At 40.2% G+C, this 18,404-nt stretch overlaps 1 protein-coding gene across 5 annotated transcripts in view; it reads right to left on the reverse strand.

Moving 5' to 3' along the window:
- Positions 1-259: 259 nt before the first annotated feature.
- The window catches only part of STON1 (stonin 1), a 50,529-nt gene continuing 32,384 nt past the window's right edge, over positions 260-18,404 (reverse strand). For all 5 annotated transcript variants that reach the window (XM_040453798.1, XM_040453801.1, XM_040453802.1 and 2 more), the window contains exons 2-4: positions 13,391-15,365; positions 5,533-5,735; positions 260-3,289 (exon numbers count right to left, since the gene is read on the reverse strand). In XM_040453798.1, the coding sequence (XP_040309732.1) occupies positions 3,215-3,289; positions 5,533-5,735; positions 13,391-15,320 (2,208 nt within the window). In that variant the 5' untranslated portion in view covers positions 15,321-15,365 and the 3' untranslated portion in view covers positions 260-3,214. The remainder of the gene's footprint in view (positions 3,290-5,532; positions 5,736-13,390; positions 15,366-18,404) is intronic.

The following is an 18,404-nucleotide window of genomic DNA, read 5'->3' on the forward strand; positions in this document are numbered from 1 at the left end:
ATGTATATTTTTTTATGAGAGTAATGACTATACCCTCTTTTAAAAATCATCTTTTCACATCACAGATTGTAGTTTGATGGTGTTATTTTTCCAGAATGTGCCAAGACTCCGTGTTCAGTGACTCTTTAATAATGAAGCAGTACACATTTGCCTGACAGAGAGTCAATTGTTTAAGATCCTTGAAATTGATTTCATACAAAAAAAAAAAAAAACAGTCCCAGACCTTGCAAAAACAGATATAAGTCCATTGCACAGCAAGAACCATTTGAAATACATCTTTAATTTTAAAAAATCAATATGCAATCTACAAAATATTTTGTTACATGATTATTAAGGCTCAACCTGTTTTATATTTGTATTGCTATGACATAAAATCATATTTTGAGTAAGATATAGTAATACTTATTGTTAAGGAAGACCTTCTAACTGAATTTATAAGAAAAAGAGCTGTATCATAAATACAGTTCCAGAATGGAGGAAACTAAAACCCTAAAACTGTCCCAATATATAAATCAGGTCAAAATGCTAGCCTTTATTTATGTGCTGCAAAGTAATTATTTTCATACATTTAATGGATCAACTATTTTTATTCTCATAGAAAAAGGACATGTACTTAAATTCAGATCTGTACAAATGATCAGGTAACCATCAAGCCATGAATTCATTTACACAGTTAGTATCATCCTTTGACTGGTAAGGCAACCAGAGCAGAACATCTAGTCTCATACTGGTCAACTCCTTGGAACTCTGCCATTGTATCCATCAAACAACTGATCCCCAAATGGTCAAACTCACAAAGGGTTGATCTAAATGACCTAAATTAAAACGCTAGAAAGGATTTCCTCCTTCACACACATCCTTCCTCCCTCCCCAACCTTAAAAGCAGGGGGGTTGTTGTTGTTTTGAAGATTATCATTTAGTTTCTGACAAAGGAAATTTCACTTCTTAATTTGTAAGTCTAAATGAATTCCACCTGATTTTTCACTTAGAGCACCATGGTCACATTTGACCTTCTGCCATTTCTGAGGTCAGAAGAATTGTATTAAAAAGCCTCTCCTCCCTTCACAGAATGTTAATTTAACGCTAAGTAATGAATATTTAAAGATCCTAATAGATGTGCAAATTAACAATTATGCTGTAGCACCCTGCTGTTAGTGCTATCAACCTTTGCATTGCTGCAGAAACCAATTTGAGCTTTAGTCAGCCTTTTTGTTACTGCGTTTTCAACACTGAATCTTGAGATGCTCCAAAGGCTGGGTGGCTGGTGGGTAAATGACCCCAGCAGTGAGGTACCCACAAATACTGGGCAACCTGTGAAGCATGAGAGGTGATTAATTGAATGCTTTGCTGAAATTATTTGGAAGTGTAAATATTCATTAAGTTCATCTGAATCAGACTCTGAGTTCTTTATGGGCAGGATGCCATAAAACAGATTTAAAAGGAATGGCAGTAATTAACCCAGCTGACTTCCCTGGGATCATGGAACGGCATCAGGTCCAGCCTGCCTCCATATTTGTTCTGAGCATGACTGCAGTCACTCCAGAATGTGCCACACCAGATGATGGGGAAAGACAGTGGAATTTTTTTTCTAGTGACACACACACAAATTTCCCCTCCCATGCAATCAACAGTGAGTCTCCAACATATGACATTATGCACACTGTATCAAGTGAAGTTTAAAAGAACAATACCAATTCATTTTATCAGTCAACTTTGGCATTCTCTGTTTTTAAAGTAAAATAATGATGAGCAATAAAATCTGCTGATTGATACAGATTATCAGAAGTGTTTGTTTTTAATCTGTTTTGAACAGATTAAAATGAATGTAGTACAATATTAAATAAAACATATGACATCAAGTCTGTGGGCCAACAAATAAATGCTGTTTGAAAGAACATTATTATATCATCAGCTCTGACTCAAAAGAAATCTTATAAATAGGGAAATATGCCTCCTAATCATATTTAAGATTCAATATAAATTGAAGGTGTATAATACCACATGGAGGGCATTGTTTTTTTGGACTAAAAAAATGTGTAGAATATGGAATTCATAGATTTTAAGTCTGACCTTTCACTGTCAAATTATAAACAGAATTTGAACTGCTGATGCTATTGGTTTTTTATTAGAAACCAAGCATTTACCTGACTTGGAAGAATAGAGATGTCACCTCGTAAAAATTCAGGTAAAATAATCTAGTGTCTTTCATTTTCTTCATCTTTTAAAGAAAAATACTCTAAATTAAGCAGAATTAGCATAAATAGCATGATAGCAGCACAAGCATAAAATAATCATAATATCATTTAGACTTCTACTCAAGAGAGGCTTATGTTAATTACAAATAATACTTTATCAAAAATACATTCTTAGAGCCTGTACTTTTGGGAGACAATATTCATGAACTTTAAAAATTCATCTCTAATATACATAAATATTTTAACTAGTGTCCAATACCATTCCATTCTGAAAGGAATCTCTCCAAGCAAAAGGCAATACGTCTTAGTGACTTGTACTGAAATATGTATATCAACAGAAATAGCTTCTTTGCAACACACACCAGAACACAAATACATTTTGAAAATGATAACGCTGTGGGGAAAGAGAGGTACCAAATACAGTCGATGATTACTCACCAATGTAGGAAGAGGACAGGAAGATAAATTATTCAAAATCAGATGCTTCCACATCTCCATTTTAGCCTGTGGTTTCAGCCTCATTCTACACCTAGCCACATTCCAGAGATGAGCAAGAGGGAAAATTGAGTATTTCGCTTTATGTCTCCTTTGAATGCCTCACCCTCCAGTAGAGGTGCTAAGAAGAGCAAGAAGAGATGGACTGGAAGATAATAAATGTGGCCCCCAGGTGATCCAGAGTGCAAAACAGTGAGCCACTGAGTAATGAAAAACTCCAAAACCCTTTAGTCAAGCTGGTTGTCTGGTAACACATTGAGTAACAGTGACTCTGAGTTTTAATGGGAAACAAAGACATCACACAAACTATAGACACATTTTAGATGAAACTCCTGCAGCACAGACATATCAAAAGCATAAAATACAGATTGTTTGCTTTCAGGTCTCCACTTCTCTAAACAAGGCCATTGGACCTGTCCGAATCCCTCTATAAAAAAGTCATTTCCATGGCACAGAGCAGATCTTTCTATGGTTTCTGTCAATTGCATATTTGAAAAGTGGGTCATCATTTACTCTTGCCACTTCTACTGAGTTACGCAGTCACCAGCTTTATCTGGGTCTTCTCCATCGATTTTAATCCTCTTCTTTTCTATTTCAACCTGTATGCGAAAGCGAAACATGGCAGCATTAGCAAACACAGAACTAACACTGTTCAGTCCTACTTCATGCATGTGGCAAGGACCGCAGCCACCTCATTCTTTGGACACACAGTGCCTCCACGGTGTCATGCTAGCCCCGAGTGAGGCAGCCTGTTCTCCTCTTGAGCTTCGCAAATCCTTCCCTCTAGGGTCAGACCTTGTAGAGGACTGAAACTCTCCTCCCTTCTAAGTCAGACATAGGGTTTAGAAAAGTACACAGAATACATACACTGATAAGACATTTAGAGTCCTGGATAGATGTGTGAACAACTATACCCCCAAGTATCATATATGGAGCCTTTGGCCCCCTTGAAATTTATAACTCACCCAAAATCTTCTAATTAAAATGAACTACTTTACAAACTAGTAAACCAGATGGACAGAACCATCCACCTGCCCCTCATCTTTTTCATTTCATCTCAAGTGTTACTGCTTCACAGAGAGGCCCCCCTGGACCACCTGAGATAAGGAAGCCCTCCATCATTCTCTATCTTAGTCCCCTATTTTATTCTCTTCTTAGAATCTGTCACTATGTGAAACTATTTATTTGTTTACAAACTATGTTTTGTTCCCCGACTAGAAGGCATGCTTCACGAGGTCAGGGACCTGTGTCTTGTTCACTTTTGTGTCTTCAGCATCTAGAGTGGTACCTGGCACTTTGAAATTGCTCGAATACTTATTAAATAGAAGGTGACCTTTTGAAACCGCCTGTCACCAAGTGTGGATCAATTAGTAAATACTATTAAAGCAGCAGGGACTCTGTTATATAATTTTGGGCTGTCCTCTAAAACAATAGGAAACTGGAAGGACCCATGCATAGGAAAATAGGGATCAATGAATTCTCCATTGTATTTGACCCACATTTCAGTCACACCTAGTACTGATACACCTAGTGTGACAGGTCAGGTTCTCCAAGAAGCAGACTCTGAGATGGAGACCGGCATGTGGAAAGTGTACTGGGGAATACTGTCGGGGTCAATGTCTGTTGGGGGAGGAAAGGGAGGGAAGGAAGCAGACAGAAAGAAGTCGGGCTGTAATGCAGTCACCATAAAGGCTCTAGCCAGGTGAGCTGGAGCTAGGAGGGCTGCAGAGTTAACCCAAGCTGAGGCAAGAGGGTCTTAATACACCTGCATCCACCAGGAAGGGGGTGTGACCCAGGCCAAGGCAGCTTTCTTCAGCAGGGCAATTCCCAGCTGCTGAGGGACTAAGTCCTTCCATCCCAAAGGGGCTGCACACAATGGTACTCACCCATAATTAATTTTATCAATACAAAAAAAAAATCACTGGTCCCAAACATATCGGCTTATAAACAGATGGTCCAAAATAAGGAAAAAACCCTGAATTCTATTAGTATATCATAAACCCACCCATTGGTGTTGATGATGTCGTATATAATCACACCATTTCAAGACACTGGGGGAAATATGTGACAGAAGTTACCTCTATTATTTACTAACTTTGAAGATGAAAAGGAAAAGCAAGTTTAGAAATAGGTGCAAGGAAAGAAAGAAAGAAAGAAAGAAAGAAAGAAAGAAAGAAAGAAAGAAAGAGAAAGAAACAGATGCAAGCGTATGTCACTCTTTAACTCATCTGGCATAAAAATGCAGAAGAGCTGATGGTAAACACTTAACATTGGTAGAATAACTCAGTATTTCCCAAAGGGTGCTCCACAGAATACTATTCCAGAAGATACTGACAGGTGTTCCACATGTACATGCCCATAGAGACAAGATTCAATAAGCAATGAGTTGGGAGAAACTGAGTTAAGTCTAACAAGTTTCTTTATTGCAGGACTTCTCAGAGCCTTCACTTAGCATTAATTCCGTGTATAGCATTCCCCAACTTACTTTTCTCTTGGATCACTATGTGTGTTCCATAGAACACATCTTGAGAAATTTTATTCTAACATAATTTTTATTACAAAGATGCTTCTGGAATGTGAATTTGTTTTTAACGCCCTGTTTTTCATCGAGTGCTGAATTAAGTGGCCCTGGTGCTCAAGCTCCTGACATTTTCTAGAACTGAGAGAAACTTGGCTTACTGGTGACCATCAGGTTTCCAGGACGGGGCTCTTTTCTAGGTCACATAAACACGCATACATATACATATACACAGTCACTCAAAAGGGCAAAACAAATATCTAATGCCAAATTAGGCCACAGCTCCAGAAGCTTCAACTTCAACCAAAGAGCTTTGGGATATACCTGAATGTTGTAGCAAGCTCTCTGATGAACATGTTTCTGTGGCTGGAAATCACTCTCCACACCCAGAGACCTGACCTCTGTCCCTGAGGCACAGGTGTCAAGCATTCCAAACTGAACAGTAGCAAATGGATACCAATCAGAGGGAATTTCTTGGTCTGATCCAAGTTCTAGTTTGTATGACAAGCAATGGGGATGATCAGGACCTTGAAGAAAAAAGCAAATGATCAAAGGATTTCAATGGCCATTGAACATTTCTCCTAAGCATAAGAAGTATCCATCCCTCTCCTTAATAAACAATTCTGTTAGCACTATAATGAAAGTGGCATAAATTCCATTTAAACAACATACCATCAAAATTCACAATTTTGCACCAACTAGGGGAAATCTATCTGCATTTTACAACTACTAGCTTTAAAAGAAGTACAAACTCATTACTATATATATGATCTATTAACTCCTAAAGTGTTTTTAATTAAAAGCATATTAAGTTTCTTTAATTACATATGACTAATATTTATATTAAGCATCATTATTTGGCTATAATATACATGGAATGTGTTTTAAAAAAAAACTCTTTCCCTTAAGTAGACTGAATAAGCTCTTACAATAATTCTTAACTTATTCATTTTCTCACCACTGTTTCTTGATAGATAATGCAAAGGTAAACTTCAGCCCAAATTGGGTCACATCATTAAAATTTCTAACTTTTTAAAGTAAAGTTTACAAAAATTGCATTACATTTTGGAAACTACTCTAGGCCAAGAATTCTTTTTTCAGTAGAATGGATTATTCTTCACTAGGGTAATTCTCGCTCACCCTCCAAAAGCTTTGCCTGGAATGGATGTACGGTGTAGAGATAGGCATATTTGCTTTCAGTGCTTCAATCTAATATTTGTTTCCACTTAATTCCATTTGCCATGTATTGAGCATCTAGCCTCTGCTAGGCCAGGCTCTGCGCCAGACCCAGGGATATTGGATATACGCAACGATTTTAAGTGGGGCCGTGTAACATGTATGTATGTGTGTGTGTGCACGTGTTACCACAGAGTAAAAAATATATATATTTTCAGTGCAATCACTGTAGTAACTCTACAAAGTTGTGTGATTCTGTTGCGTCGTCCACAGCACCTGCATATCCAGCGCAGCTATCTTTACTTAAATAAATGTATGAGATGACAGTTATTTGAAAAGCCAGATTAAATTACTTTACCACTGACATACCTCAAGAAAGAACACTTCCATCAGAATATAGCTCTAGGCACAAAAACAAGGGTTTAAAGGATTCCACTTAATTCTTAAAAGATAAATTGCCTTTCACTCCTTACAACCTGTTCCTTGTAGAGAAACTAATAGAATTCTAAGGCTGTAAAAGGCCTTGAGAAGTCATCAATCAATTAACCAACAGCTGCTCATTAGCCATCTCCACCACTTACATGTAGCGCAGGACAGCCACGGCCTCTGAGGTGCTCTAAGCTACCCAGATCACTGCAGGCAAGTGAGAACTTTATTCACACACATACACACCCAGGGGAGATTCCATAATCCATTACCCTTTCTAGTCTGCAGTCTGCAGCAAGGAGGCAGTAAACTTACTTAAGCTTAATTCAGGCACTCTTAGGTCCTTTATGGCACGGTGGCTAAGAACACAAACACTGGACCCAGATTGTGCACAGCCCAATCCCAACTCTGCTAATTAATAGCTGTAATTCTAGGCAAGTTACTTGGTCTGTCTGAGCCTGTTTCCTCATCTAAACACGGGAGTGATGAGGGGCGCCTGGGTGTCTCAGTCGGTTGAACGTCTGACTTTGGCTCAGGTCATGATCTTGCAGTTCGTGAGTTCAAGCCCCGCGTCGGGCTCTGTGCTGACAGCTCGGAGCCTGGAGTCTGCTTTGGATTCTGTATCTCCCTCTCTCTATCCCTTCCCCGCTCATGCTCTGTCTCTGTCTCTCAAAGATGAATGAACGTTAAAAAAAAATTTTTTTTAATGGGAGTTATGATGTTGGTGATGATAACATGAACCTTACAGGATTGTTCGGAGGATTAAACAAACCAGTGGGCACACGTGGAGCATGAGAGCCATGGTATACTATAGCTGTACAGAGGTGCTGGCTGCATATGATTACTTTGCAAAATGCTCTTCAATTATAAATCCACTATTTTTATTTAACTACTACAATTTTGATAACGAAGGGACCGTGAATTCTATACTTTCAGACTGGAAGTGATATTGGAGATGGTCTAATTTGATAGTCACATTTTATTTTTTTAATCTGTCAGATTTTTTTAAGTTTCTTTTGAAAGAGAGAAAGAACATGAGTGAGCAGGGGAGGGGCAGAGAGGGAGAGGGAAATCCCAAGCAGGATCTGCACTGTCAGCAAAGAGCCTGATGCAGGGCTCGATCTTACCAAACGTGAGATCATGACCTGAGCCAAAACCAAGAGTTGGACACCTAACGGACTGAGTGCCCAGGTGCCCCTGATATTCACATTTTAAAGGAAAAAATTCTTTTGGAACTTTTGCACTCGAGATTACTCACATTGAAGACCTAGTAGTATTCCAAAAATGTTAGAAACAAACTTTTTCTACCTGCTTTCCTAAAAAATTGGTAAAAGATAAAGGAGAGCATTTTTCCCTTCAAGTTTTCTGGCATGTTTTTCCTGGCTTTTTAAAACTCTAAATACTCTACAGTGTTTAATCACACACTCCCCCTTTAGACCTTGATCTCTGTGCAAAGAGGTATCATATCTGTCCTTAGCACAATGTCTGGCACATTTAAGTCTCAAAGGATATTTGTCAAATTCATGAACAAATGAATAGAAGGTAGAGGGAAATCAGGTTATCTATCTCAGTAGTTTCCAGCAGGGGGCACTCTAGGGCTGTGGTAATGGTTACTCCAAATTTCTTCGGACTGGGAAGGTAAATCACAAACCACCTCGGTCTACTAAGTATACGGTCCTTCTTGAACTAAAATATTTCACATCTGGAAGTGAATTGTTGAGAGTTGGAGGGAATGAATGGCAGGAGGCTGACACAAGTGGGGAGAGGGCAACCAATGTGCAGATGACAGCATGAAAACAAGCAAGCTTTTTCTAAAAATCGGTAACATGGGAAGGTAAGAGACAGATATATTAATTGGCAGCCCCCCTTACCACTCCCACTCCCCTTTCTAATTCTATGCTCTCTGCACCTCCTGTGACTAATCAGTGTTCCCATCTGTCCTCCCCACCCCACCCCCACCCCCACAAAGGATGGGGCTACCAGGCCATCCTTTGCTGTGAAATCAAAGACCTGCCCACTTTGTTAAAAGAATATTAAGCACTGGAATGCTGGTAAAAGGCCAGTAGCCCTTCCCACCTCCCTTGAAATCACATGGAAGTGAAAAGGAAAGGTCAATCCTGATCTCAAAAACTCACAGGAGGAAAGGCATTATATAAACTAGTAGACTAGCTCATATATTCCCTTTCAGTTTCCAGTTTTAAAATACTTTTTTCTAATAGTACTGGGTGTTCAGAAACTTGCTTAAAAAGGGTAATGTTTTAAAGACTTTTTAAAAAGATCCTATTCTTTAAACACCCAATCGATTTAAAAATTGTATAGAGAACTAGAGATGCATTCAAATAATCTGCTACTCTTTGCATGGCCCGCGAGCCAGCAGCATTTGTATTGCCTGAGCAGTGTGGGATTCAGGGGACCTCAGTCTACATTTAAAAACTTTTTTTTTTAACGTTTATTTATTTTTGAGACAGAGAGAGACAGAGCATGAACGGGGGAGGGTCAGAGAGAGAGGGAGACACAGAATCCGAAACAGGCTCCAGGCTCTGAGCGGTCAGCACAGAGCCTGACACGGGGCTCGAACTCACCAACCGCGAGATCATGACCTGAGCTGAAGTCCGACGCTTAACCGACTGAGCCACCCAGGTGCCCCATCAGTCTACATTTTAAAAAGGTGATTCACAGGGCACCTGGGTGGCTCAGTCAGTTAAGTGTCCAACTCTTGATTTCAGCTCAGATCATGATCTCATGGTCATGAGGTTGGGCCCAGCATTGGGATCTGAGCTCAGAGCCTGCTTGGGATTCTCCCTCTCCCTCTGCCTCTCCCTGGCTCATTCTCTCTCTCTCTGTCAAAATAAATAAACATTTTTTTTTAATAATTCAAATTAAAAGCGATTCACATGCACACAAAAGTTTAAGAAGCACTGTCTTAGGATAAAGATTTCCTCTCTGCCCCAACCTTACTCTTTCTACACTTCTCCTCCACAGGCAAATTGCCAGGCACCCTCTCAGTCTTTGCATTACCCTCCCCACCCACATGGTGAAGCCACATGACAGACAGACCACAGGATCACCAGTGTCCTGCTCCAGCCCAGCTTCTCCCTGCCCCTCTAGACTGCACCTGACACAGCCCCCCTGCCTTTTGTCTAGGCCCCCTTTTGGCCCACAGATCTGATCTGAACAAAGCATCTTTGATCCCAAAGGATTTGTTCTGTGAATTATTACCATATAATTGACTGGAATGCCTGGTGCTATGACCGTCTTCTAGAATTCCTGAAGGCCAGCCTCTCTGGGAACATCCACTCTCGTAACTGTTCATAGCGAGCTTAGCTGCTAGCAAATGTGGGTGGTAGGCAAGAAAGACTCAAGGAGACCCAGGGACACAGAGCAGGGGGGAAGGACCTGTGCCTAGAGGACCAGAACAGGTGTCACAGCAGAGCTACCAGGTCAGGGGTTCTCAACCCTGGCTGCATGCCTTTTACAAGCACCAGTATGTGGGCCTCACTCCCACAGAGCCTGATTGGTCAGGATGGGGCCTAAATACGGGTCTGTTTTTAAAGCTCTAATGATTGTAAGGACTCGAATATGCTGCCAGGGCTGAGAAACAGATTTTAAAAGGAGTAAAGAGAGGATCCCAAGTGATCTCAGCCAATGGCACTATGTATCACCTATTCACCAAAGCCAGAGCCCTCAACCTCCTTGCACCCCTTCTGTCCCCCATACCCACAGGTAATCTGTCCTTTTCATGGGGGCACCTCCTCTGAATTTCTCACCCATCCCTCACTCCTTCTGGGCGCTCCCACTGCCACTGGCATTGTTCATCAGGCCTCCCTATGTCTATAATCTGCTCCTGAATTTCTCCTCTGCATTGTACGCCTGACTTCCTAAAACAGAAAGGATGGATGAAACATGGATGATTCTGTCACAGTAGTGCCTGAAAACACTCCAGAAGCCCTGCTGACAAACTCCATACCCCAAAGCATGGCTCACAGTGTCCTTCCTGCCTCAGTCCCAAAAGATAACTAAGATCCCCCACCTACATGTCTGATTCTGTTTTTTCTATCCCTGATAGAATCCTACTGATTCTTCCACACCAGGTTTAACTCTAGTGTCCCATGCAGTTTATCACTCCTTTCTCTGGAATCCCTACTATATACATTTGTACATGCCTAGCATACAGCACACTTCCAAATAGTGTATTTTCATACTTGCTTCCAGGTCAGTCTCCCCTACTAGGCTGCTACGTTTCTGGAAGTGGGAAGCATGTCTGCATCTGTCTCCCAAGCACCCAGCACAGAGCCAGTACCTACAGGAAGTTTGTGGAATGAATGGGTCTTCTTCTCAATAAATTCGTGGTGAATGAATCAATTAACTATACCATTAGCTCTGGGAAAATACAGGTTATAAACAGGATCATTTTCACAAGAACATTTACATGTTGTTCTCCTTCCAAATAAATGATTCCTATGGGTTCTCACTTTGAAAAATAAGCATGGTTGCCCTGATTGGGTCTAGCAGGAGTGTCTGCTCTGAGGCAGAACAGCTGGAATGGGTTCTTTGTGAGCCTGTCCCCCGTCCCTCTTGACCCCACCTGGACAGGCCAGCAGGATGAGCCCCTAGTGCTCCTCTCTGAGGCATAATCAGGAGTCAGGTTATCACCCAGACATCAGGAGACATGTATGGGTTGAGGAGATTACAGTAGGTATTCCAGCCTGCCTTCCTCTCTTTCCCTTTGCCTTTAGCAAAATAAAAAGCAATAATATTATGATTTCTATAACCCCTTTCATCTAAAAGTAGCACAGATGACTTTGAGAACAGATCATTTGGAACTTTGTATTCAAAACTTCAAAACTTGTTTCCCTAGGATGAAGATAACCTGAGAATGGTTTTAACTTGCTTCTCCAGCAAAGTTATAAAAGGCAGGAAACATCACCTCTGTGGATTGTGTCATCGAAGATATTCCCATCACACAGGAGTTGACCAGGAGGCACCACTAGAAGCCATCCATTGTGACCATGCCACCCCATCACCACCTCACCCTGCCTTAAGCCTGAGCTTAATGTTCCTTGGGACTAGAACTGTAACTAATATGAGTCATGAGAACACTGCAGAGCAGAATTCGCCATCAACCGAGAAGTGGGGGCGGTGTCAGGGAGGATGACTGTGCAGGGACTTCCCTTTTGCACAAGGGCCTGGGGCTCTTCAGCCACCCGGCTGTGTCTCTTGCCTACTGGGCCCTGTCCCTTGCCCGAGCTACAATCAGAAGACAGGTGTTAAGCCAGCAAACTGCAAGTCAGACAAGGTGGTCCTGCACTCCCCAAAGACATGGTCCATGCTACCCCTCAAATCCATCATAGTCTGGAGCTTGCTCTTCCTTCCCCCAGAACACTGCAAGGCCTGCAGAGCAGTGTCTCTCAACCCTGGCACACATCAGGTTCACCTGGGGAGCCCTAGAAACATACAGGTGCTTAGGCCCCTCTCTCAGACATTCCAATTTAATTGGCACGGAGTAGAGCCTGAACATGAAAATTATTTGAAAGCTCTCAGGCTATCCTAACATACAGCCAAGTTTGAGAAACACTGCTATAGGTCCGCCCCAAATAAAAATGCTTCTTCTGAAGTCCACAGCCTGAAGGGTCCTAAAATGAAATTAATTTTCCCTGAAGGACTAGACCAGCTGTGAACTATTTAGAAGCAGGGATCAGATCTTATTTATCTTTAGCCCCGGCACCCAATGTGGCACTTGGTTTACCTGATGTGCTTAATAAAGGTTTGACTGAATGAGTGAATACATCAACTCGGATCCCCCAAATTAGCTCCATAACCCAATGTTCTGCTAGAAATAACTGGACTAAAACAGGGAGCAGCCTTAATTTCAAAGTTTGCTTTTTTGCTCTATTATATACACCCACAACTAAGTTACTATTCTGAAATAAATGCGGTGCTAGGACTCTATTTTTAAAGTACTGAATTTCTAGATTCATTGTTTTCTTGGCAAAAAAATTTAAAAATTAACTGAATTTTTAATGCTTGGGCTGTTGTCTACTTAATTCTGAAACAACTAGCCAATATGGCCAAATTAATTCAGCTAATGAAATCAATTTGGGTAAAACTGAAAGGCAATCTTATTTTGAAATAGAAGGGAAAAAAACCTAAGGAGAATGTGGTACTGGCTGAGAATACAAAAAAAGTTCAGGTATATTCACAGATGAGAGATCTTTAAAGGTTAATTGGGGAATCTTAGCTCTGTGAGCAATATTTTTAATATTTGAGGTTGGTGGTTGATGTCAAAAAGACCAACTAGAAATTTTCCCTCAGTGCCACCATTCACAACAAAATCTTAGCTTAGGATTTTTTTTATGGTATTAAAAAATTTGTTTTAAGGTAAACTTATCTGGTAGAAATAGGCACAGAGAACAAAAATAAATCAGCTGTTTGACTAAATGTTCCAACTCCTACCAGGCGATGTAAGCAAGGCCTCAATGGACTGAAGTTATCTATCTCAGCCTGGTTTCAACCCAAGGAGACAAGTGAAAACGTTTAAGCTATTTCATGTGAAAATCAACTTGGGGTATTGAATATTTACTTGAATTTTTATCAGGAAGCCGGTCTATCTTCCATACCACGGCCCGGTAGGCACTCTCATATTTTGCTGACCCCACAGTGACCTGTATAACAGGTTCTGATTCAGGTTCATGTAAACTCCCTAGACATGCCCGGCGGTTCATTTTGGCTTTCAGGGACTTCTGCCTCTGGAGGTTCATGGTCCAGAGGGCCTTGATCCACTGTGATGGGACAGGAAAGTGTATCATTATGTTGTCACAGGACCTCAAGGAACTGGCAGAGGAAGATCTCTGAGCCAATGGGGCCATGTTGACAAAGGCCTGAAGCTCCACATACGCCCCCTGGACAACCACTACAGACTTCAGGGAAAAGGGAAGATCCTCCCCGTTATACAAAGTCTTAAAACGCATCAGTTCAAACCGGCAGGCGTCCAGCGGTACAAACTTAATGATTCTTGATTGCCCGAATTCTTGTGCTTTCACACACTTATGAAAATGATAGTCGAGAATATCAATCCCCTTCTTTTCTGGGTCTTTTTCAAAGTAGCGATCGTTTCGCTTCTGCAGCTCGAGGTCATTCAAGGTTAAAAAGCATTCTGTGTTCCCATTTACAAAAGAGAGGCAATAGATCTGAGTTATGACAGCACTTTCAACCAATTTTCCTTCTTCTTTAGTGATTTTGCCCCAAAAGTTGTCCACAATTTCTAGGGAAATTTCTTGTTCCTCATAGTTCTTTTTTGGTTTTGAACCAGCTGGCAGCTTTGTCAGCTCCTCCTCCACAGTAGTCAGGAAGTCAAGGAAATCATGGTACTCTGTGGACCCCAACTTCAGCATCTGTTCGATGTCTGGTTCATGAACTACTTCTGTCTTAGAATGGTATTTCCTTTTTTCTGTGTAAGACACATGTTCAATCTTCACAGTATGGATTTTTCCTGCCACACTACAGTTCTCAACTTTTGGTTCAGAAAGCCTGCAATGTGGATCGAGCTGTAACTCCTTAAATGGTTTTTCTAACCCCTTCTCATAATACATTTGCAAAATTCCTCCAGGTAAGACTTTTAGAAAAATTGGTCCCCACTGACGGGAAGACATCATGTTCTTCTTCTCGGGAATTCTCAACATAAAAGACCATCCGGGTTTTGGCTGACTCCTGAAGAGCATGGGGGGGACAAAGGAAGAGGCAGTGTCTTCACCATACAGAGACTGCATAGACAAATTTCCATATGAGTCTTGGTTCTCAGCTGATTGAAGATGTTCAAGCTTCTCACAGATATAGTTGAGTGAACACTGATTTAAGCTTTTTTGATCGATAGGCATCTCTTTGTCTCTTGGTGGGTAAGCCTTTCTGCTTCCTGGAGGGTCAAAGATGAACTGGGAAGCACTGCCTTCATCTTTCCAAAATGGACTTGAAAAAGCACAGTCCTCCCGAAAATACTGAAACTGGGGAGTATCACTTTGAAACCCTAGGCTTTCAGCCTGGGGAGGGCTAACTTCTTCCAGAAGACCCACTTTGGGAGCTGGATGTGTACATGAGTGGTCACTGGGTAAGGAAGCATGGGATAAACAAGTTGGTTTGCTAGGCAATAAGGAAGAGCCTGCTCCTGATATTGTAAGTGGACTGTTTGAGGATGATTCTGGGATAGGATAAAGCATATGAGTCCCTGCTTTGGGGATGCCAGGAATACCTGGGAAGTCCTTCGTAGGTGTAGAAAGAGGAGAATTACTTGGAGGTCCTGGACTAAAGTAAAAGTCTATGATGGGAGAGGAGAGGGGGGTATTGCTGGCAGAGGAAGATCCACTGGGAAACTCCTTAGCACCAGAGAGGTTCAGCTTAAGTCCGTTTGGCCTACAAATGCCTTGATTCTCCAGAGGTAAATTCTTTGACTTTTGAGAAGATTGAAAAGCAGGGTCATCATCAAATGTGACCCAGTTGCCTGGGTTTGTGGAACACATCTTTGGAATCAGATTGTGGTCTTGTCAATGAATCAGATATGGTGTCTGTTAAAGGAGAAAGAGATAATAAGAATATTAAATGAGGAGGAGGAGAAAATTCCAGTTACTTTAGTTCTGAGAAATAGGTGATTTAAAAGCAACCAGGGGCACCTGGCTGGCTGAGTCAGTAGAGCATGCCACTCTTGATCTCGGGATCATGAGTTCAAGCCCCCATTCTGGGCATAGAGCTTACTTACAAAATAAATAAATAAATAAATAAATAAATAAATAAATAAATAAATAAATAAATAAAATGTTGCCACAAATAAAAGTTCAAAAACAAAAGAATAAAAATAAAAGCAACAAGATTTACAGATTGACTGAGTTCAAATAAATGTTTAAGAACTGTAATACTTCTGATGGCTAAATGGATTTTTTTTAAAAATGCAAGATCTAACCATATGCTGTGTACTAGAGACTCATTTGAGATTTAAGGACACACTTTCAGTTGAAAGTAAAAGGATGTAAAAAGATATTCTATACAAACAGAAACAAAATGAGAGCAGGCAGGAGTGGCCATACTAACATTGGACAAAATAGACTTTACATCAAAAACTGTCACAAGAGACAATGAAGGACATATATAATGATAAAAGGGCCCGTTCACCAGGAAGATATAACAATTACAAGTATATGTAAAGCCAACATCAGAGCACCCAAATATATGAAACAAACATTAAAAAACTGAAGACAGTAATAGCAACACAATAATATCAGAATTTCAATCCTCCATTTTCAATAATGGATAGAACAAAGAAACAGAGGACTTGAACAACACAACAGACCAAGTGGACATTTCCACACAACAGCAGCAGAATATATGTTCTTGGGTCACCTGGGTGGCTCAGTTGGTTGAGCTTCCAACTTCGACTCAGGTCATGATCTAACGGTTCATGAGTTCTAACCCTGCACTACTGACAGCTCAGAGCCTGGAGCCTGTTTAGGATTCTGTATCTCCCTCTCTCTCTGCTCCTCCCCTGCTCATACCCTGTTTCTCTCTGTCTTTCAAAAGTAAATAAACTTTAAAAACAATTTTTTTTTAAAGAATACATGTTCTTCGTAAGCATACACAAAACATCCTCCAGGACAGATCACATGTTATGTCACAAAACAAGTCTTAACAAATTTAAGAAGACTGTAATCATACACAATATCCTGTCTGACCACATCAGAATGAAACTGGAAATCAACAGATGGAGGAAAACTGGAAAATTCACAAATGTAGAAATTGAACAACACACTCTTGAACAACTAATAGGCCAAAGAAGAATCAAAAGGGAAATCAGAAAATATTTTGAGGTAAGCAAAGTGAAAACACAACAAACCAAAACTTATGGATGTAGCAAAAGCAATAGAAAGAGTGGAGTTTATTATTAAAAAAGAAGATCTCAGATAAACAACCTAATGTTACAGCTCAAGGAACTAGAAAAACAAACTAAACCCAAAGTTAAAGGAAGAAAAGAAAGAATAAACATTATGGCAGAAGTAAATGAAGTAGAGAATATAAAATAGAAAAAAAAGGAAAACTAAGAGTTGTTTTTTTTTTTTAAAGATCAACAAAATTGACAAACTTTTAGCTAGATGGAGAAAAAAAGAGAAAATCCTCAAAGCCAGAAATGAAAGATGTGACATTAAGCTTATGTCACAGAGGGGCGCCTGGGTGGCTCAGGGGTAAGCATCCGACTTTGGCTCAAGTCATGATCTCACAGTTTGTGGGTTCGGACCCTGCATCAGACTCTGTGCCGACAGCTCAGAGCCTGGAGCCTGCTTCGGATTCTTTGTCTCTCTCTCTCTCTCTCTCTCTCTCTGCCCCTCCCCAGCTCACGCTTTTTCTCTCTCTCTCTCTCAAAAATAAATAAACATTACAAAGAATTAAAAAAAACTTATGTCACAGAAATAAAATAAATGATTATTTTATTATTTTATTATTGACCATTATGAACAACTATATGCCAACAATGTGGATAACCAAGAAGAAATGGACAAATTCCTAGAAACATACACCGACAATGACTGAATCATAAAATAACAAGAAATCTGACCAGATCTGTAATTAGTAAAGAGACTGAAGTGGTAGTCAAAACCTCCCAAAAAATAAAAGCTCAGACCCAGATGGTTTCACTGGAGAATCTACCAAACATTTAGAGAAGAATTAACACCAATCCTTCTCAAACTCTTCCAAGAAACTGAAGAGGAGGGAACACTTTCACACTCATTTTATGAAGCCGGCATTGCTCTGACACCAAAGCCAAAGACACTACAAGAAAAGAAAACTACAGGCCAATATCCCTTGTGAATGCAAAATCCTCAACAAAATATTAGCAAATCAACTTCAACAGCAGATTAAAAGGATCATACACTATCACCAAGTGGGATTTATCCTTGTGATGCAAGGATACTTCCAACATATGAAAATCAACACAGCAATACATCACATCAACAGAACAAAGGATAAATATCACATGATCACCTCAATAAATACAAAAAAAAGCACCTGACAAAATCTAATGCCTTTTCATGATAAGAAACCACTCAACAAACTGGGAATAGAAGGAAATTACTTTAACCTAATAAAGGCCATCTATGAAAAGTCCATGGTAACTAACAGCATACTCAATGGTGAAAAACTGAAAGCTTTTCCTCTAAAATCAGGAACAAGGCAAAGATGCTCACTCTTGCCACTTCTATTCACACAGTACTGGAAGTCTTAACAAGAGCAATTAGGCAAGAAGAAGAAATAAAAGGCAACTAAATTAAAAAGGAAGAAGTTATATTCTGTCTGTTTATAGATGATCTGACCTTATATGTAGAAAGCCCTAATAATTCCACACACGTGCACACACACACACACACACACACACACACACACACGTTAGAACTGATAAACAAATTAAAGTTGCAGGATACAAAATCAACAAACAAAAATAAGTTGCATTTCTATACACATACAATTAACAATCCAAAAACGAAATTAAGAAAACAATCCCATGTACAATAGCATCAAAAAAAATAAATAAAACACTTAGAAATAAACAAAAAAGGGCA

This window comes from Herpailurus yagouaroundi, unplaced genomic scaffold (assembly GCF_014898765.1).
Source record: "Herpailurus yagouaroundi ecotype Mexico unplaced genomic scaffold, PumYag 210, whole genome shotgun sequence".
In the NCBI taxonomy this organism is placed as follows: domain Eukaryota; kingdom Metazoa; phylum Chordata; class Mammalia; order Carnivora; family Felidae; genus Herpailurus; species Herpailurus yagouaroundi.